At 39.7% G+C, this 24,105-nt stretch overlaps 2 protein-coding genes and 1 long non-coding RNA gene across 6 annotated transcripts; 1 reads left to right on the top strand and 2 right to left on the bottom strand.

Annotated features, from left to right (window-relative positions):
- Positions 1-5,368: 5,368 nt before the first annotated feature.
- On the bottom strand, positions 5,369-8,837 carry LOC113567565 (calcium and integrin-binding family member 2-like). 3 transcript variants are annotated; one of them, XR_003409471.2, is made up of 7 exons: positions 8,557-8,837; positions 8,367-8,401; positions 7,670-7,781; positions 7,247-7,394; positions 6,967-7,162; positions 6,293-6,449; positions 5,369-6,137 (listed from the first exon to the last, which is right to left on the bottom strand). XR_003409471.2 is itself a non-coding variant. In XM_035528888.1 (6 exons), the coding sequence occupies exons 1-6, from the start codon at positions 8,605-8,607 to the stop codon at positions 6,134-6,136; spliced, it is 546 nt and encodes a 181-aa protein (XP_035384781.1). In that variant the 5' UTR covers positions 8,608-8,837; the 3' UTR covers positions 5,369-6,133. The 3 variants fall into 3 exon arrangements, 2 of the variants coding, with proteins under 2 accessions (XP_035384781.1, XP_026851421.2); XM_035528888.1 differs by lacking the exon at positions 6,293-6,449; XM_026995620.2 differs by lacking the exon at positions 5,369-6,137 and having other exon boundaries at positions 6,157-6,449.
- A 662-nt stretch (positions 8,838-9,499) lies between these two features.
- Positions 9,500-15,030, top strand: LOC113567561 (ras-related protein Rab-8B). The gene is made up of 8 exons (XM_026995618.2): positions 9,500-9,786; positions 11,352-11,412; positions 11,505-11,565; positions 11,774-11,851; positions 12,082-12,171; positions 12,276-12,341; positions 12,520-12,570; positions 12,915-15,030. The coding sequence occupies exons 1-8, from the start codon at positions 9,663-9,665 to the stop codon at positions 13,005-13,007; spliced, it is 624 nt and encodes a 207-aa protein (XP_026851419.1). The 5' UTR covers positions 9,500-9,662; the 3' UTR covers positions 13,008-15,030.
- Positions 15,031-16,150: 1,120 nt separating this feature from the next.
- LOC113567563 lies at positions 16,151-21,602 on the bottom strand. 2 transcript variants are annotated; one of them, XR_003409470.2, is made up of 7 exons: positions 21,531-21,602; positions 19,939-20,071; positions 18,334-18,413; positions 17,972-18,097; positions 17,635-17,746; positions 16,592-16,803; positions 16,151-16,355 (listed from the first exon to the last, which is right to left on the bottom strand). It is a non-coding gene; the product is annotated as an uncharacterized LOC113567563 (long non-coding RNA). The 2 variants fall into 2 exon arrangements; XR_003409469.2 differs by having other exon boundaries at positions 18,334-20,071.
- Between the last annotated feature and the right edge of the window lie 2,503 nt (positions 21,603-24,105).

The raw sequence follows: 24,105 nt of genomic DNA, 5'->3' as shown, positions 1-24,105 counted from the left end.
ACATTTTACATTTCACTCATATATATTTTGTTATAGAACAAGGACTAATCAGTAGTCATTTATTCAATGCGATTATACAGGTGTGTGGAGTTTACTGAAGATGTTTATGACACTGTGTACTTGATCTCCAGGAGCGTAGAATGTTCTTACCACACTGATCCATCATTACATGGGACTGATTGATGACTTATATCTGGTTTGGATGTAAGTCATCAACACAGTCAAACAGAAAATGTTAAGGTCCTGCTAATGACATTAGATCAAACTCTGAACTTCATAGTAATTTGGTCAATAGTTCTTACAATTTTTCACTTTAATTAACAAACTATATACATATATTTTATTAATTATAAAACCTTACACTTCTCTGTTCCCACTTATTGATGTTTATATTGTTCTCAGGATATAAAATCGACTACTTTGGATCAATAATTTGCAGGTCAGCAAAAACGGATGCACTCACTGGCCTTTGCTGGGACCTTTCTCTTCTATCATCCAAATATCGACATATCTGGCATTGTTTAATCAAGAATAATACTCCATCTGTACCATTTATAATCTAGAATAATACTCCATCTCTACCGCTTATAATCTAGAATATTACTCCATCTCTACCATTTATAATCTAGAATAATACTCCATCTCTACCGCTTATAATCTAAAATAATACTCCATCTGTACCATTTATAATCTAGAATAATACTCCATCTCTACCATTTATAATCTAGAATAATACTCCATCTCTACCGCTTATAATATAGAATACTCCATCTCAATGTTACAAACACCCAGGAATCACGCTCAACCCCACACTGCCATGCCTACCTCTTCCCACACATGCCTCCACTGGTTCGCCAGAATACTAGCACACACCTGATTTCTCTCATCACTGCTCCCTGACTTAAAGTCCCCTCCCTCACACGCACGTCACGAAGTATTGCCAACATTATGCTGTGTACCAAACGGTTCAGCTACGGTTTTGTCTTCCTGGTTTTTGACTCCTGCCTGTGTTTCAAACCTTGTCTCCTGTCTGACCCCTGGACACCCCCCGGTTCTCTGCCTCGTGTTATCGACTTTGAACCAACCTGACTGCGAATACCTGCCTGACCCCTCTGATCTGTTTGATTTCCCTAATAAAACATCTTGTGATTAGATCCTCTTCCTTGTGTGTGTGTGCAATCATAACACTTATAATCTAGATACGCCATCTCTACCACTTATAATCTATAATAATACTCCATCTCTATCACTTATGATCAAGAATAATACTCCATCTTTGTCACTTATAATCTAGAATAATGCTCCATATCGATCACTTATATGTCCAATATTTTGTGTACTTGATTGCTATGGTCATCTGAAACAGTACTAGTTTAAACACAGGAGATTAGAGCTCCCCCAGGGTCAGTAGCTCAGGCTCAGGGCAGATCCTGTGGCGGTTCACCCATGGTTCACCCATAGCCTCTGCTCTCCCATTGTGCAGAGGGTTCTTCATCTCTGCCAAGATATTGAAAAAGTCTGATTTGTCCAAGTATGATTTATTTCTATTATACACCTAACAAGTGCAGACACATTTATACACTTTCTTTGGACTCGCTCACATCAATACATTTGTAGAAATGTATTCAAAGAAATCCACTTAATGTCTAATTCTAATTCTCAGCACATTGAGTGACCGTATTTCTTAAATAAGAAACATTCTGTCAGTTGTAAGAAACTGGATTTGGTTAAGTGGAAAATGCTTGGGGCCCCATGTGTAAAACATTCACTCAGTGACAGTGACAACATCCCCATAAGCCATTGTATTTGATTTTGGATCTCGTTGATTGCATCTCTCCTCATATGTTCCAGGGTCATGTGACCTTTTACGCATTGGTGGATTACATGTTTCCGTGTTCACTTTTTGTTTCTTTACTCAAGGCAGTAGTGGAGACAGATCAGCTATGCTGATATTGCAATAAAATCACAATGAGCAAAGAAACAGTGCTAATTGACCAAAGGTAGACAGAAAGTCTTCAACAATGCCACCATTCACAGACACACTCACTTAGTAGCATGCAATGGAAAATAGGCAAAAATAGTCAAATGAACTGCGCCAGTCTTCCTGTAGCTGGGCAGCAGGCAGGAGTAGCAGCGCCATTTTACAGCAACACGGCCATTCGAGGTGTGTCTGGGCATTTCTGCTGTGCCTCTACGGTTTGGTGTTTGTAAAGATCCAAGGAGATGGTGAGGATGGATGAGATCAATGCAACTCTAAACCCATTGAGCAGCAGAGCATCACGGCCAGACGAGAACAAGCCTGACAGCCGCGGGCATGAGCAGTCAGAGGTGGCTGCAGGTGGAACGAAGGAGCTGGTTCTCACCTGGTTTGTTGAAACTCAGGCATCACTCATTCTGCATGACGGACGCTTCCCCACCTGGTTTCATGGCTTCATCTCCCGACAGTAAGCACGTAAACCCAGTTATGGAGTAAGGCAAGGCAAGGCTGCAGTATGAATATCCTATTGTTGGAAAACATATCTTCTTATTGGTGGAAGCAGATTACACAGTAATGCTTATATTGAATGTTTACTGTACTAATAAAAAACATTGTTATTGACATTACATGGCCTAGCTAAAGTTTATTTATGGGTGAGTGCAGCTGACAACCTCCCTGGTTTTTCCTCTGCACTTGTTTTTCAGAGAAGCTGAAGACCAGCTCAGAGATAAAACTCTCGGCAACTTCCTCATCAGACTCAGTGAGAAAGCCTTCGGCTACATTCTCTCCTACAAGTAAGAGACATCAGTGTGATCATTGTCATAAATCATGTCATATTTGTTTTTTGATAAAAGTGCTTTAATAATGGGTACACTACCACATACTGGGTTCTTGCAGGGGAAAAGATCGTTGTCGTCACTTTGTGATTAACCAGACCAAGGACAGTGTGTTTGTGGTTAGTGGTGACTGTATCACTCACCCGAGTCTGTTGGAGCTGATTGAACACTTTACACACACACCCATCCAGCCGTTTGGAGAGTGTCTCACAGTGGACAGGGAGGCTGAGGTGTGTAAAAATGATGTATGAGTCACCTCCACATACAGAACACACAGACGAGTGTAAAACTACAGTCTATCTAGGGTTAGGGTTTAAAAGAAATTAAGTAATAGTTCCACAAAAAGAAACTTTCAGACTATCCACCAAAAAATAAGCAGTTTTCCTGCATATGGAAGAGGTTCATTGAGTGTGCATCAGTGCCCGATGGTGTGTTGGGGGATTGCTGACCTGTTGTGCATTCTTTCAGGCTGTGTCTGATGACCTGTATGATGTAATTCATGGTAAGTCCCGCGTGAGTTCAGGTGTAAGTGTTCAGGCCCTGCGGAGTCTGTGGGACCAGCGTGCTGATATCACACTGAGGGGTCCTCTGCTGCCCCCTAAAGGCAGTAACCGCAGACTGCCATCTTTCAGCTCCATTGACAGGAACATCACTCAGGTAGCCATCGCCAAGGACACTGTGTCTCCAGCCATGACACTAAAAGGAAAAACAAACGTGTTCTATACACTGCTTTGGTATTTCAAACTGATCTTGTTATATTTATTTGCAACAGCAGTGCTGCAACAAAAAGTACAATAATCATCATTATTTTTGTGTAACCAGGTGGTGCCACCTGTTCTGAAGAAAAACTTACCTCTTCGGAATTCCTTGAGTGCTACCCTGACAGGCAGACCTCTGTTCCATGGCCTAGAGCCACACAGCCAGTCAGAGGAGTTGCCATGCGAGATGGGCACAGATGAAGAGCTTGCCTGGGGGAGCGGGGGATCCAGCTCCCTGAACAGCCACCTCCCCTGTCATTTAGAGTACCAACAGACTGACTGCCATCAGTTGCTGCCTGATCTGGAGGAGGGTCAATCTCACAGCAGTCATCCAGCCAAGCCCTCACCTCCACCTTCACCACACGCATCCTCAGCTCCACCCAGATCAGTCTCCTCGTCCTCATTGGCTGTGTTCAAGGATGAGGACAATGACCAGCCTGTGCCTGGTGACCCCCTCCATACAACTCCAACGGCTCTGCAACCGAACCCACTCTACCAGACCTCTTCTGGGCTCTGTGCTGGACACAACAGACACTGGGGTTCATACAGTTATGGGGAGCCAGGCCGATTTTCTGAGATCTCCAGCAAACCAATCAGTGACCTTGAGACATCAGACACCACCTACCAAGATATTCCAGAGCAGCAAACCAACGACACCTATGAGGGCTTAGCTGAGAGCCTGCAAGGAGGCATTCCGGAGATCAACACATACGAGGACATTCCTGATAGACACAGCAACACATATGCAACCGTGGAGGAGGTGCAGCCCAGACAGCACACTTGGGGAAAGAAGGTAAGACACCAGAAAAGACAAAATATAGAGAACTAGTGCATCAAACTATTGGATCAAACCATTCAGGAGGGGGTTTATTCTTTTCTCTCGCAGACGCATAAGTGGTGGAAATTCTTACCAGAGGGAAAGAAGAAGTGAGCAGGTTCTAAAGAATGTGATGTGCTGGACAGGTGTAGTTGCTTTCTGCATGTTTGCATACAAATGTAATTTTTCAGTCATGTATTTTATTGACTTTAGTATGTATGTTAAACAAAACTTGGTATAGCGTTATGCAGCGTTATAATACTATATTGCACTTTGCATTGTGCTTTCATAAATATCTGACATTCTGAATCTTTTGTAGTAATATTGTAAACAAAGAAGCTATAAAGTACAGTGATGTTTGCATCAGTCTTCAGATTTCACCTGGTTGAATAAGTTTGTATTTGTGCCAAAACATGTATATTAGAATAAGCATACAGATATCATATAGATATCATAGTACCAAAGAGACAAAATCACTTCATTATATCCAGTGTATGTGATACCTGATTCTAGGCCTGAAATTTCTGTTATTTCTGTCTGAACCTCTGGACTTCATTGGTGTGGGTGAATGTAGATACAGAGTGCTGTGAGCTCACTACTACCTGCAGACACAGTAGTGCGGTTGAGTCTCAGCATGGAGACACAGTAGTGCGGTTGAGTCTCAGCATGCAGAGATGGTAGTGGGGTTGAGTCTCAGCACGCAGAGAAGGTAATGGGGTTGAGTCTAAGCATGCAGACACAGTAGCAGGGTTGAGTTTCAGCACGCAAACACAGTAGGGGGGTTGAGTCTCAGCGCGCAGACACAGTAGTGGGGTTGAGTCTCAGCACGCAGACACAATAGTGGGGTTGAGTCTCAGCACGCAGACACAGTAGTGGGGTTGAGTCTCAGCACGCAGACACTGTAGTGGGGTTGAGTCTCAGCACGCAGACACAGTAGTGGGGTTGAGTCTCAGCACGCAGACACAGTAGTGGGGTTGAATCTTTCTTTATTTGCTCTCCTTCCTACAGGCAGACATTTACTCTTTGGTTCAGTTTTATAACATCTACAATGCTCTTGTTTTAAAATGACTAAATAAAAAAGATAAATATGAACAAGTCACCTTTTCTATTCTCTGTTCAGCAGACAATAAACTGAATCAAAGTGTTTCACATGAAACATTATATACTCACCAAAAATACAATAAGAGTAATATATATTTAGTGCTCTTCCATGAAGTGATTTTCTGTTTCAATACTATATTGTGCTCTGAAATAAGATTTACTTTTAAAATATTATCTCCCAGTAATTGCTAACATTATCTCTCATTAGTTGCCTGTATTATTAAAAGCAGAGTTTCAGGGTTTTCTACCAGTAGCAAAGATTATATTCATAATAGTGTGCAAATTATCGGATTGAGAATAAGACTAAAAAAGGAACAAAGATTTCAAGAAAGTCAAATCCAGAAACATGTTTTTTAGATTAGACACATTCTTATGGTATCTGGAGGACTTACACAGCTGTGTAGCACAGAGTATCAGTGACCAAGTCCCAGGTGGTCTATAGTCCTTCAACAGTTTAAAGAATTTTCACATCTAATGATAATAATTGAATGGAAAGTAACTGAAAGAAGGCCCGTGTGAAACTTCACACAAAGATTTCTGTCACGGAGAGTACGGAGTCGGGGCTAGTCAGAAGGAGGTTTGAAAACTTCACTATGCAAGAGTTCCTGTGCAGTCTGTCCTTGAAAGTGACCAAAAGATCCTTTCACCTGCAGCCAGAGCACAGATCAAGGTACTGGGATGAGCATGACATTAGCATGACATTAGTATGACATTAGCATGACATTAATATTACATTAGTATAACATTGGTATGACCATAGACTATAGTGTCTATTTCCTATATCTGTATGTATGCAGCTTACCAGTATACTTAAAGGCATTTTGGTCAGCATCAAAACATAGAGAGCAGAGGCAGAGAACACAAACAATCCTCCACAGAATCTGTCAAGTCATTCATGTCCTCCTTCATGGCCCTTTTCTGGTCATTCTGCAGCTATTCATATGCGTATGTGGAAAGTGCTGCACAGGTCCAGACAGATGCACAGCATGTTAGACATCCAAGCATTAGCACGGCTCCCAGCACACAAGCCCCACCCTCACTGACACTCGCATGGGATGGAAACCAGTTTGAACCGGCTTCAGCCTAGCCAGCTGATTATGGGATATATATACCTGTCCAGCCCAATAATGCTTTCATCTCTCAGCTCTCAGCACTAAGCCATTTCCAAATGGTTTGTGCTATAAACTGGGATCTGCTTACAGCCCCGTGATAGATGGAACAGCACTAAAAGGCTTTGCAGGGTCTTTATGTAACAGCAGCATGACGGTTATTTACCAGACCATGTAAAACCACAGCAGAAGCTATGCTGCAGAAAACAGTCGAATCAGACTGGGACCTTTCCCAAGACTTTACAGTACAACACTGTGTGAAAATAAAGTTTTAGAGATGTTTTTATACATCTTTTTCCATAATGACTTTAGTCATATTTTCCTGTTACATGGCACGATGGTGTCAGGTGTCTGAGGTGTTAATTACCTAATGAAATCTGGTGCTTTGGAAATCATGTTCTCAAAGTCAGTGAGGGAAAGCTTCCCATCTCCATCCAGGTCAGCTTCCTCCATCACCCTGTGCGAGACCAGCTTGCGCTCCTCTGGTTTCAGCTCTTCTCCAGTCAGCCGGTGCACTACCTCCTCCACATCTTGCTCACACAGGAACCCGTCCATGTTGAAATCTAACAAGACCAGAGGTGGAGTGAAGCAGACAAACTTAAAGAACACCAGCTCCCACAGCACAGCACAACAGCTGGACTCCTGACCATATATCTTGAAGGCGTAGGTGATCTTCAGATCCAGTGGTGCCATTTCACTCAGGATGGAGAACATGTCCACGAAATCACTGAAGCTGAGGTCCCCACTGCCATCCTCTGAGAAGGTCTCCACTATGCGCTGGCGGAAAGGGTTTTCCTACAGAGCAGAGTATCAGAAAGACGAGTCAGAGTATCACAAAGATGAGTCAGAGAATCAGAAAGATGAGTCAGAATGCCCCAAGAAAAACAGTCATTAGTGAGAGCAAGCCAGTGACCTATAGACAGACAGTTCATACTTTAAATAATTAGACCATTAAATAATAATTAAACTGTTAAATTTTACATATTAAATAATTCAGAATGAACAATTAGAAAGATATCATTAAAACATTAAAACAAAAAGATTGTTTGAGGTCTGTTCCTTAAACCTACCTTAAGTTCAGGCATGGCGGTGATGAGACAGGAGGTGAGGGTAATATCAGGATTGTTTGTGTAGTCCAGGGGAACCAGGTTGGGGGCCAGTTCTCGGAACCGCCCATGTAACCTGGAGAAAGGAGAAAAACCCAACATGAGCTGAGAGTGTGTCAGTCCAGTACAGAGTGGATACATATAGATCGACTCTATGGGTCTGCAATGCCAACCAGTACTTGGCCTGTAGAAATATTTCTGCATTTATTATGTGGTGTAATATCACAGCCGTAAATAGCAACTGCAACCCAAACTTCAGACTCAGTGATAAGAAGTAGTTTTGCACTGCAGAAAGGTCAGTTTTCTGTGTTTCCCATCTGGGGGTTTACATAACGTTCCTGAACAGATTAGGTAGTCTGTAGCACAGTTAACTAAAATCACATACAAATATGAATGAGAAGTGTTTCAGTGGGTAAACATGCATTATTAATTATTATTAGTAGTAGTAACAACAGACACTTTTACAGTATTTATAGACATTTACTGCTGGGCCAAACTAATCATGTATTGATCCAAGACCAGCTGTACTTCCCTTACAGACCAAACCATAAGTAACACAGCAGAGTAAACAAACTGGACTCAAATAACACAAAGGATCTGCACACCTTCATATAAAATAACACAAGGGATCTGTACACCATCATATTAAACAGCCACTTACCGCAGAATTTCTTTACTGGTAAAAAATGTGCAGTCCTGTTAGAAGACATTTTGAGTTTTACCAAATGGCTCTTTGAATGCTTTATGTAGAATGTTACTTCAGATAGCATCATAGACAGCATTAATAGTATTTTTTAAATAGCCAAAAGCCCCAAATGCCACTAGAATTACAGAGTGATGAAGTGAGCTACCTGGTACTCGTCGAGTTGGTCATCTCTGAAGGTTGTTTGCTTACTTCCCATTTCCTATGGAGAGTCTTCTCTCGACATCGCTGCATGCCACGAGCATTCAGCAGTATTAAGGTTTCATTGCAAGATCTAATTTACGGAAGAAATTAAAATGAAAAAAACAAAACAAAACTATGTGTCCACTAGCACCATGTAACATAAATCAGATTAGAAAAACAACCAAAAGAAAACTGCTACACCTGTTGTAGGTCAGCCTTGCTATTCCTCTCGCTGAACGTCGTAAGATCGACTGCCAGAACAAAACAGTGCCTCTGCGATGAACAAAACAAACAGCAGTGGGCGACATTCACAGTACGGAATATATCAGAGAGTATTCATTCACATTTGAATATTTTAGAAAGTATTGATTCACATTTAAATATTTGAGAGAGTATTGATTCACATTTGAATATTTGAGAGAGTATTGATTCACATTTGAATATTTTTAAGAGTATTGATTCACATTTGAATATTTGAGACAGTATTGATTCACATTGCTCATAGTTTTAATAAACAGAGAGAAATTCTATTGTATTGAAGGCATATATATATATATATATATATATATATATATATATATATATATATATATATATATATATATATATAAACTAAAAACTAAAAACCCAAATAAGCAATGGCTACACAAAATGTAAACTATTCATAAGCTATAACGAGTCTAGGATTGGCGTACTACAAGAATTACATTATAAATTTGTTTTTTAAACATTCTTTTTCACAAGAGGAACAGTATATCTTTACTGGACTATGAACCACCTATTCAGTTATTCCCTGACACATGATTAGCCTATTACGCTGTCATAAATGAACAAAACCGAAACAGAACTATATGGCTGCGCACGGTTTGTACTTTCGTAGTTTAATGTTTTTGTTTCTCAGCTGTTGTTCCCTTAGCTGCGCTGGTCGGCTATGACGTCACCCGACACACGCCCGACTCCTGCCAGTGTAGTGGGTCCGTAGACTAGTTCGCCCACATTTTTATGTACTGTTAGTTAAATACCGTTACTTTGCTACCAGGCCAGGCAGCTAACTAAGTCATCGGAACAGACATGGCAAAAACCTACGATTATCTTTTTAAACTACTGCTCATCGGGGACAGCGGAGTGGGGAAGACATGTCTACTGTTTCGCTTCAGTGAGGACGCGTTCAACACCACCTTTATTTCCACCATTGGTCAGTTTCTAAGAGATTTCATCTTTGATTTTACTATTCACAGTCGCTGGATATGAAGTCCAGTCGTTTCCCATTTTGAACATTTTTTTGGTATATATACTCCAGCGTAGCAGAGAAGAGCCAGAGCTGAGGGAAATAAAAGGCCTTCCGTTTTGATAGATTCCCTTAGCTGTTCGGATAACATTTTAGTCAAGTTAGCAAATGTTGTGTCCAGTGTTTCAGCTTTCTGTCACTTGAATTTCTGCGCTAATATTTCACTGGGGTGTTTTTAAAAGTTGCTGCCATAATAACAACCAGAGACTGAAAATAATCAGTTTGACTAACATTTAGCTAGCTAAGCTAGCTAACCTAGCAGTCTTGCTATGGGCCGGGAATGTCGCTGAGGCGCTACGGGCTGGTCAGTCAGCAGATGACTCTACATTTCTAACGTGTCCGCTTGACTCTGACCAGGTGAGACGTGGTTATGATACCTGTGATGGTCTCCCACTGGGTTAAAGTAATGCTGTACATAGCTGGTGTCCCTGGATGTTGGCTGGTCAGCTGTGCCAGTCTAACATTACCTAGCATTACATAGCATTACTTATACCTTACACGAATCAAAACCCCAAAGATTTCATACATTACTTAGATTAAAGCAATTCCTGCATTAAGTGGGGTTAATTTAATGTAATGGGAATCCAAACTGAATGGGTCCAGTGAGTTTGATTTGTTGGGAAAATTATTTAAACATCCTGGTTTTCTGTGCAGATAGTTGGCTAGTTTACCTCCATGGAGTGATATTTGCTTTGTTATCTTGATTCACAAGACAGTTGCCAATTCCATCCTGGGGTGGGGGGTGGATTGGTTGGGTTGGGGTGATTGTGTAGGACATTTCCTGTCTGCAGAGCAGGAGTTCGAGTTCTTTGACCTCTTGTTGTTGCTATGCCACAGACTTCCTGTATTGCCATGGAGAACGCTGCTGTCTCACTTCCTGTTCTATATCCTGTCAAGACTTTCTGTGGACAGAAGACTGCTCATAAACTGCCAAGTTCCCTCATAATTGTAATAAACTGGGACCAGTTTCAATTCCCACTGAAAGCAACATGTTTAGACTTAATTAATGTGACCATATTTTGATTTTCAAAAAGACATCGGGAGGTGGGGGCATGTATGCATGTATGCAGTAGCAGTTGCTTTCAGAGCCTATATGGCCTGATAATCTTATTCTTCTCCATTCAGCTGTTCCTTACGAATAAAGTGTAAAAATGTATGAAATAAAAAAAATATTTTCATGGTCATAGGTAAATATAAATAAGTTGCCATAAAAATGCACTACTTCACTAGACAATTTTCAGTAGTTCTGATGTACACAGGTATACTTTCCTGAAATCTGTCTGAGATATTTTAACAAGACTGATGTGCAATCCCGTTATTCTGAGACCTTTGTTACCCAGTGCACATTCTGGGTGTACCTTTGCTGTCCTCTTTTACAGGAAGTGACATTGTAGCAGATTAAAGCTGTCTGGAATTAGAATCAATTAGAGAGACCATGTTATGATCCTATTGTCTTTATTATCTTCTTTCAGGGATAGACTTCAAAATTCGAACAATTGAGCTGGATGGAAAGAAAATAAAACTTCAAATTTGGTGAGAAATGCTGAGCTAGTCAGGAAGATTAGATCCATTAGCCCTGCATGATGGAACCTAGGAAGTAACATGTGCACGTGTGTGTTTTGTAGGGACACAGCAGGACAGGAGCGATTTAGAACAATCACCACAGCCTACTACAGAGGCGCAATGGTAAGACCCACACCAGATTTAACCTGCTCAACTACAATAACATTTACTGCTTTACTATACTAATGTTTGGGTGGTCATGAAGCTATATAATATATACTTATTGTATTATAGTGATAAGAGTTAATTAAAGAAGTAACATGTATATTAGCCTCTGTGGGGTTCTGCTGCTGTTGTAATCCATAGTGCTCCTACGCTTTTCCATACTCAGGGCATCATGTTGGTATATGACATCACTAATGAAAAATCATTTGACAACATTAAGAACTGGATCAGAAACATTGAGGAGGTAGGAGAACTCTAATACCACCACAGCCTCTAATGTGGAGAACAGGATCTGAGAGAAAGACAACTAACCTGATTTTATAAAAGGAGAATATTCAGTCAGTTTTTTCTTACTGGACTTTACACCACAAATAACTAGAGGCGGAATGTTCCTGTCCAAATGACCTGTGTTAGGTGCTTGGGTATATCAGACAGTTCTGGTCATTTTTGTTGTCATTTCCTGTTCTGTAACAGCATGCGTCGTCTGATGTGGAGCGAATGATTTTGGGAAACAAATGTGATATCAACGATAAGAGACAAGTGTCGAAAGAGAAGGGAGAGAAGGTGTGTAGAGGAAATATTAAATACTGACACCAACTTTCAGTTTTGTGTTGCATTGTGGGATGGAAGGCCTGATGTGTTATTTGTGTTTCTGATTGTTTACACAGCTGGCCATTGATTATGGGATCAAGTTTTTAGAAACTAGTGCAAAATCCAGCACAAATGTAGAAGAGGTATGAGAAATTAAGATGAAATATTGCATGACATGAGTTTTGAGTGATGAAATATTTTTAATATTAATAAAGAGCACAAAATGATTAGCCATTTAAACTGAAGGAACTGGACTCCATTGTCTTTGTCCTAAAGCTCAGCCCAATGTTAACAGTCCTGAATTTCATTCCAATATTTCAGGCCTTCTTCACCCTGAGCAGAGACATTATGACCAGACTTAATCGGAAAATGGTAAGTTTTGTTAAAACTTAAATTAAATTAAATACTTGTGTAATAAAAATGGCATGGTTTAGTATGGTGAGGTTTAAAAGTTCACTATGATTTTACAAAAAAAAAAAAAACAATCCCAGATTTGTACTGTATATATTTTGAATAGTACATTGCAGTTACCCACCTGAGCATAAAACTTTAAATTCCAATTCATAGAATGGATTTTGAAATCATTAGACTCTTGGGTGAATAAACTAAATCCTTCTGTGCTGTTAACTGAATGACTCCCTGTTTTTTTTTTTGTTTGTTTGTTTTTTGTTTTTGTTTTTTTGTGTGTGTGTGTGTGTGTGTGTGTGTGTGTGTAGAATGAGAATAGCCCATCAGGTGGAGGAGGTCCAGTCAAGATCACTGAAAATCGCTCAAAGAAGCCCAGTTTCTTCCGCTGCACTCTTCTCTAACCCTGCAGTTCTTCCAGTCTCTGTGTAACAGGATGTGTGTGTGTGTGTGAGAGAGACAGAGAACATGTCTTAGGAGTTTGTTTTAATTTCTGTAGGATTATTTGGAGCACAATTTATGGGTGTGTGTGTGTGTGTGTGTGTGTGTGAGTGAGAGAGAGGCTGCCTGCAGTGCCACTGGAGTGTGAGCTGCTGCTGAGAGCTCTGGACACTCTTCCTTACACACACTGACGACTCATGAACAGAAAGGAAGATGGAGCTCAGCTGGCTCCTCATTAGCCCTGCCCCCACCATGCCCTGTCCCACCCCCACCCAATACAAAACCAGGCTTGTCTTTGCAGATCCTAACAAAGTTCTTCCCCATCTGCACTTTTTATGCAACAATAGTTTTAAAAGTTAATGTTTCATTTGCTTTTACTTTGATTAGTGAGAGTTGATGTCATGAAGGAAACCAGATCCTACTGGGTTTGTGAGAATATACAGAAGATGTGTAGCTAGGCTCAACAATACTGACAAGAAAGAGTCCAAGGTCGTTACCACGCCAAGGACACACAGTACTGAAGGACCACCATTGCTTATCCTGAAGGACTCAAAGAAATCTGGATCATATCTGTAAGATTGTTTTTCAAAAGCACATTTATTCTGGTCTTAAAAATATGACCTTTGAAAATGTTTACATTGAGTATATTAGCAGGTAATTTTGTGAGGATTTCTAAATACAGATTGTGTAAGGAAAGCGTAGGACAGGTTTCTGTCATGTTCCAAAGTCGGATAATGATTACGTTGTAGGAAGTGCAATATTTCCCAGGACAGTCTTCCAATCTGCCTAGCTGATTCCACCGTTATTACAAGAGACCAAAGGAACTGAAAGCTGCAGACACTGTGGTAAACCAGGCCTGTTTAAGTGTCCTTCAGGGCCACTATTGTTAATGTTTTTTTACCCCCTAAATGAAGGCCATCCCCAAATGCTAACAGTAGCATGTCGATTATCAAATATTAACGGGTCCCTAGTTTCGTTCATTGTTGACATGGTTAGTATTTTTGGTTCATGTATTTCTTTAATATCATGTACATTCCATTTTCTTAGTGAAGTCACACACACACAGTCTCGACAAACGAGGAAGACTCATGTCCACATGCTTGTTGAAGTGGCAGTCAGCTTGGCCTCAGCTGGGACCTGGATATTAAATTCACATTATTATGTTTACTAATGGTATTATATTTTTATACTTTATCTACTATATGGAAGCACCTGTTACTTATCACTCTGTAAAAACCACTTCAATCATGTTTGGATGCATGACATTAATATGTCGATTTACTCTTTTTTAAAATATTAATTTCAGTGTATTTACAGTATGTTGATGTTTTGCCTTTTCTAATTACCTTTTTGTAAGATTCTGTAAGTAAGGATTTATAGTATAGTGTTTGATCCCACTGCTACAGTGTTTTCTTTTGTTCTTTTGTATTCAGTCTTAACTACGCGCAGTAGATTGCAATACCTCTGTACTGGTTCTGAAGTCAGGAGCAGCAGTACTGATGTCTTTAACTTTTCATTCGACTGAATGTTACGCTCAAACTCCAATGAGAGGTTCATTTATTCTTAGAAGATTAGTGCACCACTCCAGCTATCATTAAACCTTTTTTTAAAATCTTTTTTATTTTTGTTATTCTACAAATAATTGCTTACTGCATTTGTTTAAGGGTACACGATTGCTTGAGTTTCATTGGATGTTTAGCGTGTCTGTTACAGGCACTGATCAGACACAGTCTAATAGCTTGCATAGGTGTGCCGTCCTGGATGACCTTAGTGGTCAGATTTTGAACACGCATGCTGGCACATGTGCATACTTTACAATGTAACTATGACAGCTTTCAACCTCCTGTAGAAACTCCTTCATGGGTTTAATGCTGCATCTTTCTTCTCAATAATTTCTTTTTAATATTTTCCTCAGTTCCTGTCTGTGCTGTAACATATCAGTGTAAACTGATACTGCATAAAGATTAAACTATCTTTTGTAAATTATACTGATGCACCTGGTTCTATCTGTACCTGAAAAAAAGTTAGCATGTTAAAACAATTCTGAATTTTTATAATTAAAAAAAAAACATTGAATAGAACACAAGCACAAACGTATTCCTAAAATGTTGATGGTATCCACGGGGAGGGTATGATTGGGGCTGGAGAGGGACACTTGGTTTAGTTAAACACATGTATGTGTTTCATGCCATTTGCCTCATAAACAAGATGTGCCTGATATGCCAACGGGAATACTCAAACACAGGTTACACTCAGATTTGTTCACTGGAATGTTAAATCACCCAGTTAAACACAGTACATACTACAACACTTACATCATTAGTGAAAACTCCTCTAAAGACATCGGATCATAGTGAACTTTGTAAAGGGGGGGTCAGCTAAATATTTCACAGTACACTTAATGCCAAATCTGTATGTGTGTTACAGTGCGTGTTCATATATGTTTGTATGTGTGTGTTACAGGGTGTGTTCATATATATTTGTATGTGTGTGTTACAGGGTGTGTTCATATTTGTTTGTGTGTGTTACAGGGTGTGTTCATATTTGTTTGTGTGTGTTACAGGGTGTGTTCATATATGTTAGTATGTGTGTGTTACAGTGCGTGTTCATATGTTTGTATGTGTGTGTTACAGTGCGTGTTCATATATGTTTGTATGTGTGTGTTACAGTGCGTGTTCATATATGTTTGTATGTGTGTGTTACAGTGCGTGTTCATATATGTTTGTGTGTGTGTGTTACAGGGTGTGTTCATATATGTTTGTGTGTGTGTGTTACAGTGCGTGTTCATATATGTTTGTATGTGTGTGTTACAGTGCGTGTTCATATATGTTTGTATGTGTGTGTTACAGGGTGTGTTCATATATGTTTGTATGTGTGTGTTACAGTGTGTGTTCATATATGTTTGTATGTGTGTGTTACAGGGTGTGTTCATATATGTTTGTATGTGTGTGTTACAGGGTGTGTTCATATATGTTTGTATGTGTGTGTTACAGGGTGTGTTCATATATGTTTGTATGTGTGTTACAGGGTGTGTTCATATATGTTTGTATGTGTGTGTTACAGGGTGTGTTCATATATGTTTGTATGTGTGTGTTACAGGGTGTGTTCATATATGTTTGTATGTGTGTGTTACAGGGTGTGTGTGATGTGCTTTGAAGCCACTGCTCTTGCCTGTACTCATGTCCCTGAGGAGCATTTGACTGCAGGTGTGGGCGACAGGTGTAGTCACTCCAGCTCACTCCAGTTCTCCAGCTTCATTCATGACCAGCTGCTTATTGTGCTTTAGATCATATGCTAACTGTCCAAACTCCCTGACACACACACAAAGAGAGAGAGAAACAGAGGAAGAGATAAAGAAACACTCTATGTATACTTTTCTTGATGAAGTTTCTTTGTTTCTCTAATGCAAATGAAAGACTGAGCCTAACCATGGATTAAAGTTAAGCATTCATATTTATACTCCAAGCTACATCACTGTTAACAGGTCATCTTCTACACCAATGTACTGCACATTGCCTTTATGTTATGTTCAGGAGTGATCCCTCACTTGGACATCTTATCCAGATCCTGTAAAATATTGTCCACTCTGGGAGACTGGGTCATAGCCTTGGTCATGATCTCCTCATCCTGTTGCCACAGGGGGAGCGCCCTCTTCTGGTGCCTCTTCAACACTGCCTACACCATCAGCTGGTGGAGCGTGTACTGGAAGCAGCTGATCTTGGGATCGCACATGTGGACATCCACATCTTCTTCCTCATGCTAGATCAGACAGCAGGGAACAGGAGTCCATCAGACATTTAGAATATGCTGAATATCACTCTTGAATTCTTTAGGATAAAATTACTTCTAATGAGTGAAAAATTAATTCAGGTCCATCCGCAGCAGTTTGAGGGCTTTGGGCTAGAAAATAATCAGAGAGGTGTAGTTACTCTAGATTGTCACAGGAACATTTTAGAGAGGTGTAGTTACTCTAGACTGTCAATGGAACATTTTACAGAGGTGTAGTTACTCTACACTGTCATGGAAACATCTTACAGAGGTGTAGTTACTCCAGACTGTCACAGGAACATTTTACAAAGGTATAGTTACTCCAGACTGGCACTGGAACATTTTACAGAGGTGTAGTTACTCCAGACTGTCACGGGAACATTTTACAGAGGTGTAGTTACTCTAGACTGTCACTGGAAAATTTTACAGAGGTGTTAGTCCAGACTGTCACTGGAACACATTTACATTAAGACGGCCAGCTCAGTGTCCTGGTGTCCCTCACTGTTATCCACTGAGGCTGAGAGACATGCAGGTTTCTGTTGTCCCTTTACTCACCAGTTCTCTCTTTTTCATACCCTCCATCACCATGCAGTAGATCTGACTACAGTTATAATGGAAGCTTCTCTGACTGGTCAGCAGAAGCTTCTGTGTTTTCTGGTGATGTACTGGTGACTGGACATGGTCTGGTGTGGCTGAGTCACCTAAAAACTCGGTGGTGTTGCACTGTTCACAGGGCCCCTCAGAGTACACAGCACAAGTAGTCCTCCTTCAGGGAGGACAAACAGTATACTGAGTGTGTGCACCTAGGAGCTGCACACTTACATCTCATCTTTATTCTCCATGATTCCCCAGGGTGAGATTCCAATAGCATCCACTCTGCCAGGTGACCTGAAGGAATGGTCTTGAAGTGCACCTCCAGCATGAAGAGCCACTCCTGCCCAGCATGAGATAAAGAAGCGCAGGATATTTAAGCAGATCTTCTTGCTGTAAACTTTACTACTATATACTTTAATGAGATTTCTGTAAATCTCACATATGCATTCATGTAAATCACAAATAAACATTACCTGGCACCTTCTAGCATTCATTCGGATTTTTTTAATGATACAGTTTATTTATTTATTTTTATGATAAAAAAGAAAAAAAAAAGAAGTCAGACCTCATAGCCACAGCCCATCTCTCCTATTGTGAGTCGTGCTGAGTCTCCTCTGTGCTCCCTCTGGTGGAGAGTGGCGGAACAGTCACACTTTGGTTCCGCAGCTGGCCACACCCGCACCTACCACAACTGCAAGGCACAAGGAAAGAGCAATTAATTACTGTAAAGTCAAATAAAATTATAATATTTTATGATTTTGTCAAAATCGTGCGTTGACATCTTAACATCTAGACAGGGTAAAATCCTGCACAGCATGATTTTAATGTTAATGTTACTGTTAATCTTAAAGTTGTAATACTGCCTCTGTGGACAGTGTGCGAATCTGTTTATGGTTAAAGAAAACAAATATGGCAGAAAACACTGACGTATCAGGTTCTTTGCTGGTTGGAAGGATATAAATGCACTAGTTCTTATGAAAGGTCTGTGCAGTCCCTGTCTTCTGTGCCTGTAAAACAAATCAGGTAAAACAGAATTTGTATGAAAACTGTATGCATATTCCTGTAAATACTATATTATCACAGAATTGGTTTGATTTTTCTATGGGGGGAAAATATGCTATGAGCTTTCAGTCATCTAGATTCTACCATGTGGGTTTCTATGTTATTTGAGCAGATTAAACAATGAGAGACCAGGACCAGATTAAAAAGTGCTTTAAACCCAGAGAAAAATGTCTGTGTATTTGTAAAGAAAGGCAGAATGATAGGGGAGTGGTTAAAATGGAACTTCCTGCATTTAGTCCAGTATTCATTCTAGATAATGGCAGATCAGACTTGCATGCAAACAGAGGAACTTTCTCTCTCACTCTATTCACTCATGCACATGCACTCTCACACATGCGCAAATATGTGGTAACCTCATTCCTACAAAGACTTTCAGCTTATTGAAGCTCAGATGTTACCAGATGGAATAAATAACATGACGTTTACTTTTCCTGACCTGATTACTTTTAAGACAGATGCTTTTTTGTTCCTCATGTAAAAAGTTAAATGAATGAAGGTCACAACAATTAAAGAAGACATATACAATGCAAAATTTCAGGCAGGAGTTTAAATGAAATCTAGGTGAAAGTGCACACAGAACAGACACGGTTTCACTGCAAACACATATTCTAAGTCGTAGAACACTGTGCGATGTGTCAGGCATGGTTGGAGTGCAGTGGTGGGCATGAACATGCAAAAGAAGAATTCAGTGACGTTGCTGACTACTCACAGCAGTAGTGAGAAGCAAAATGTTAACCACAATAATATACTGATCTTTAAGAGTATTAAGAACATTATTAATGATGACCACAGCAAGGTACTGATCTTTAAGAGTCTTAAGAACATTATTAATGATGACCACAGCAATATACTGATTTTAAGAGTCTTAAGAACATTATTAATGATGACCACAGTAATATATTGATCTTTAAGAGTCTTAAGGACATTATTAATGGTATTTAGGTCTATTAGAATCATATTTCTTAAAAGTAAACAGGTCAGAAACAAGGCAACAAAATGCCTTTCAGTGAATGACCCACTAACTCAATCAATCATAATCTGTTTCTGCCCCAAATCCATGCAGGATATTTTCTGACATCTGCTGACAAACCTGATACGTAACCCAGCTTTGTATGGGTTTACTCTTAAGAACAGATTTTATCAAACATAAGGTTGTTAATTCTGTGCTGGACTCTACCCTGTTGCTTTAGCATGGACACCCCATTCAGCTGTAGAAGCACAACTATAAAACCCGAGACAGCAACGTTCAGCAAAAACACTGAAGACCTGAGGAACAAAACCCTCAGCAACTTGTCCTTCATGTGGGAGAGCTACAGTTACACATCTGTTTGCCAAAAGCAGATGCATTTCTCAGTTCCTAAAATTATCTGAACTATAAGAACTTTTTCAGCAAAATTGAAACTTGGCCCACAGTTGCATGTTCAAACACATGGCCCCATTTCTGTAAACTAAGCAAAAAAAAAGTATTACAAAAGAAAACGGTGTCAAGCGAGCAAGCCGAGGTGCACGGTACAGGGTAGAGCTGAGTTCTTCCCCTAACAGTCCAACAGTCCTGAGCTGCACTGGCTCCTGTCACATGCTTCACCACATAGATGATCTCCCCCTGCAAGAGCAAATTAACCTATTAGTGTAATGCTGAGCGATCACGAGGCAGACACACGCTGAGAAGAGCAAGATTTATTAAGGGCAAATCCATAATCAGGGTCGTTAGTACACTCCAGGGTCAATGAGCCAACACAGAGTCTGGGAATGCATAGTAAACAAAAGAGACAAACACACGATAACAGAAACAGGCTACAATGAGGAACACAGAATACACAAACAGGCAAAGAAATACAGGCAGAGCAAATAAGGCAATAAGGGCTTAGTACATCCAACTATTAACAGCAAATACAACAGAGGCATGGACTGAAATACCAGCAAACTAACAGAGAATGAGCACTAACAAGAACAGGTTATACAAATGAAAAAGTGAAAACCAAAGCTCTGTCCCAATTTCATACTACACACCAATACTCTAAGGAATACACTATATACTGATCTTAATAGTACGGGTTTGGCGAGTTAGTACATAATATTAACAAACGACTTCGTTTCGTACTAAAAGCCGATATTGAAGCGTTGCCATGCCAGCATACGTAATTGTGAGCTACAACTTGATGGAGATTTTCTTTGACTAAAAAATGTAAATTAACGATATTTTTCACCGTAATGCTTTACGACAGTCGGTCTCGTAGAAGAGTGCTGCTTTATCCAACCTTACGTGTAATTTCCGGATGTATTTTTTCTATGAATTGCAGCCTTCACAGGTTTACCACGGTATCCGAATATATATTCACAAGGAATACGTGGGACTGTGGGAGCAGAATATTTATAACAAAGCTGCGTTTAAAGAAACTAGAGAAACCGGAATGAAAGGCAGTGGGGCTCGACAGCTCAACAAATTACCAATGGAATCAAAGAGCCAAGGACGTTCGCATGTGGCCAGGAATAGGGTTTCCTGACATTTATATGTAGTCTATCTGATTGCATGTAAGCTACCAGGGACATACACTAAGCAAAGCCTGAAGGAGCACAAATCCTTGACACTCGGTGGTACAATGGATATTTCTTGATATGTTTCTTGTTATTTTAAAAGTTGGAATTCAAATTAATAGTTACTAACACTGTTAATATTACCATCGTTATTATTAATCATATCTATAATTAAACATAAAAACCCCAAAACTAATTAGACTTTTACATTTTATTTAATTTATTTTAAATTTGTTTTTCCCTGTCATGAGCAGGTGGAGGTCTTCCTCGGTCCCTGAGAAGGTTTCCATGGTTTATTTTAACCTTGTTTTGCTGGTATTACTCTTGAAATTCTACCTCGCTTATAAAGTTAAACTTAGCTAGCTGGCTAAGTGGCTAACGCTAGCTATCTTGGCTTACCTACGAAGGCCAAACACTACTGCAGCTAGCTAAATTAAAGTAACATGCGTTTCAAACAGATGTCTTACTAAAATAGCAACCATTTACGTTTATTGATTATTTTGGAAGAACTCTTGAGTTTTACTGACGTATATAATCCGTTCGCCTGCAACAGTCGTCGCTGAACGTAAGGTACGATGTCCGCCATTTTTTTTCAAAAATTTCCAGACGCGAATAGCTCCTCCTTTTCCGTTTTGCGTTGCATTATGGGACAAGTGTCCATTCAAACCACACTCAAAAACCGAGTGTACTCAAATTTGACCATTTTTACTAAACTAAATACTACATACTATACATATACTATATACTACATACTACATACTAAATACTACATATTATACATATACTATATACTACATACTAAATACTACATACTATACATATACTACATATTAAATACTACATACTATACAGATACTATATACTACAAACTATATACTACATACTCAAAAACTAGCTAGTTTCAGTAAGTAGTATGCAAACTGGGACGCACCCAAAACAAGGCCCGGAAAAGGACTGGAGAAAATGAAATACTGACAAAAGACAGAAACCATGGAGACAGGGACGCTAGAGGGGCCAACCAGGACAATTCAAACAGACAACAATGAGCAATGTCTGAAAATACTTTTTGCAGGAAATAACACCCCTCCTTTTAATAACTATCTGCATGGTAAACACGATCTGTATGGTAAAAATTACATTCTGAGTTTATGAAGATGCTCACCGCTGCTTCCTCAAACATAATTTTTGATCATCCATTTACATCGGAAGGATTCTACAAGGGCAGACCAGAGGCAGACAGGATACTACATGAGCACATGGTTAAGCATTGATCAGCACGACTGATCCCAGGTCAGTTCGAGTGAGCCCAGGTCAGATCAGTTGAGCCTGGGTGAGCACGACTCAGTGTGCATCCATGTCAGTAAATCCTTATCAACTCTTCTGGGTCCTGTGATTCACACTGATGGATCAGATGTTTGATGGCAAGTTGACATCTAACTTAGATTTCTCTCAAAAACCTTTTTTTTTTTAAAAAAAAAGGTGAAAACTAGAAAATAAATACATTAAGGATAAAATGTATGGAGAGACATTGCACATTTTGTTTCATACAAAGAGCATACTCAGAGACAGGTCTACACTTATTGTGGCAGCAATCATAAGATCTGTAAAACTATGGGTAGTAACATAGCTGCTCTGCATACATATTAAAAAATCAGTACATTGTGATAATACATCACAGCATTTAAAGGTAGTGTAGCATAAAAAGAAACGTTTTCTCCCAGTTACATCTGTAACACTGAGGTCATGATTTTCATTTGACTTTTTTTTATGTTGAGTGGTAATAACTTGTGCCTTTTAAACTTTTACAAATTTTACATACAAATCCAACATATATATTTTCTTATACACTGCAGTTGGATTTTTCCATTTTATGGCACATTTTGTAATGTATATTACTTGGGTTTATTTCCTTGATCCATGATTTTTATGACTTAAATCATCAACATTTCTGTGGTACACTGACACAGCAGGTGTTTAATGGGTTGAGGGCAAGGGAGCGATAGCACTGTGTTTGGGTTCTGTACACAGGTCTCTGCTGCTTTGATGTTGTAAGAGTATTTGAGCATTTGAGGGACCGGCAGTAGAAAGCTGTGTAGGCATCTTCTCTGTAAAGAGCAGTTCTTTTCTCTTAATCCTCAGAGATTAAAGGACCATGGTGAAATCACATTCAGAACAGATCCTGTTCAAAGATTATTCAGACATTTCTATTCCATTTCTCTACTGTTGAAACATTCACACAATGCACCAGTGGTCTACCTCAATCTTTCCAACCAAAAGTATACAAACCTATGCTTACTTTAATTCCTGGACATATAGTTTGGTAAACTATGCTACCAGATGCTTGTATTCCTAGTGCAGATTAAACATGGGCAGAGGGAGCTATAGTAATCTGAGAACTGAATAAAGTATGTTTAATGGAAGATCGCTTAAGAGAACCCTTTTTCCCACCAAAACCTTCTCCATGGCAAACAGGCTACTGTCTCTCCTCATTTGTCTGTCCTGTGCCAACAGTGATCCTCTTACCTCAGTTAGCAGATACCACGACACCAAAACTGGCTGAGCCCTTCCAGTAAACAATAAGCAAACCTGACAGTGTTAAACACAAATTCCTAACACTGTCTTGATCAACAGAAGTGAGGACAGAGATAAAGGTGCTTACTTACCTTGAGTCACCTCTCCTTAACGTAGGTTTAATAAATGGTGATTATAAGTAAATCTACTCTGGAAAAAGACAGAGCTACAAAGGCTTTAGGGTTTAACGATGCACTAGATTACCATAGCATGATGATAGACGCCAGACCGTGGGAGCAGGGTGGATGTAGCAAACTTGTTAAAAAACAAATGTATGCTTTCTCGGATTCTTGGATACTCCCCGTATCAAGGCATTTGTAATTGGTACAAAGGCCTTGATAAGTGCATTAGAAGTATGGACCACTAGATTTTGAAGTTAAAACCATAATTTTAAATGATCAATTTCAATAATCCAACTAATCTCTCCAGTAAGCATTCATCACCCACACGTTATTTCGAAACAGAATCATGCATATTCACACATAAATGGTTCATTTTGATTAAAGCTGTGGCATAAAAAGAAACACTGCA

Source organism: Electrophorus electricus, chromosome 1 (genome assembly GCF_013358815.1).
Source record: "Electrophorus electricus isolate fEleEle1 chromosome 1, fEleEle1.pri, whole genome shotgun sequence".
In the NCBI taxonomy this organism is placed as follows: domain Eukaryota; kingdom Metazoa; phylum Chordata; class Actinopteri; order Gymnotiformes; family Gymnotidae; genus Electrophorus; species Electrophorus electricus.
The sequence above is the reverse complement of the archived record's forward strand: the minus strand, read 5'-3'. Positions and strand labels throughout refer to the sequence as shown.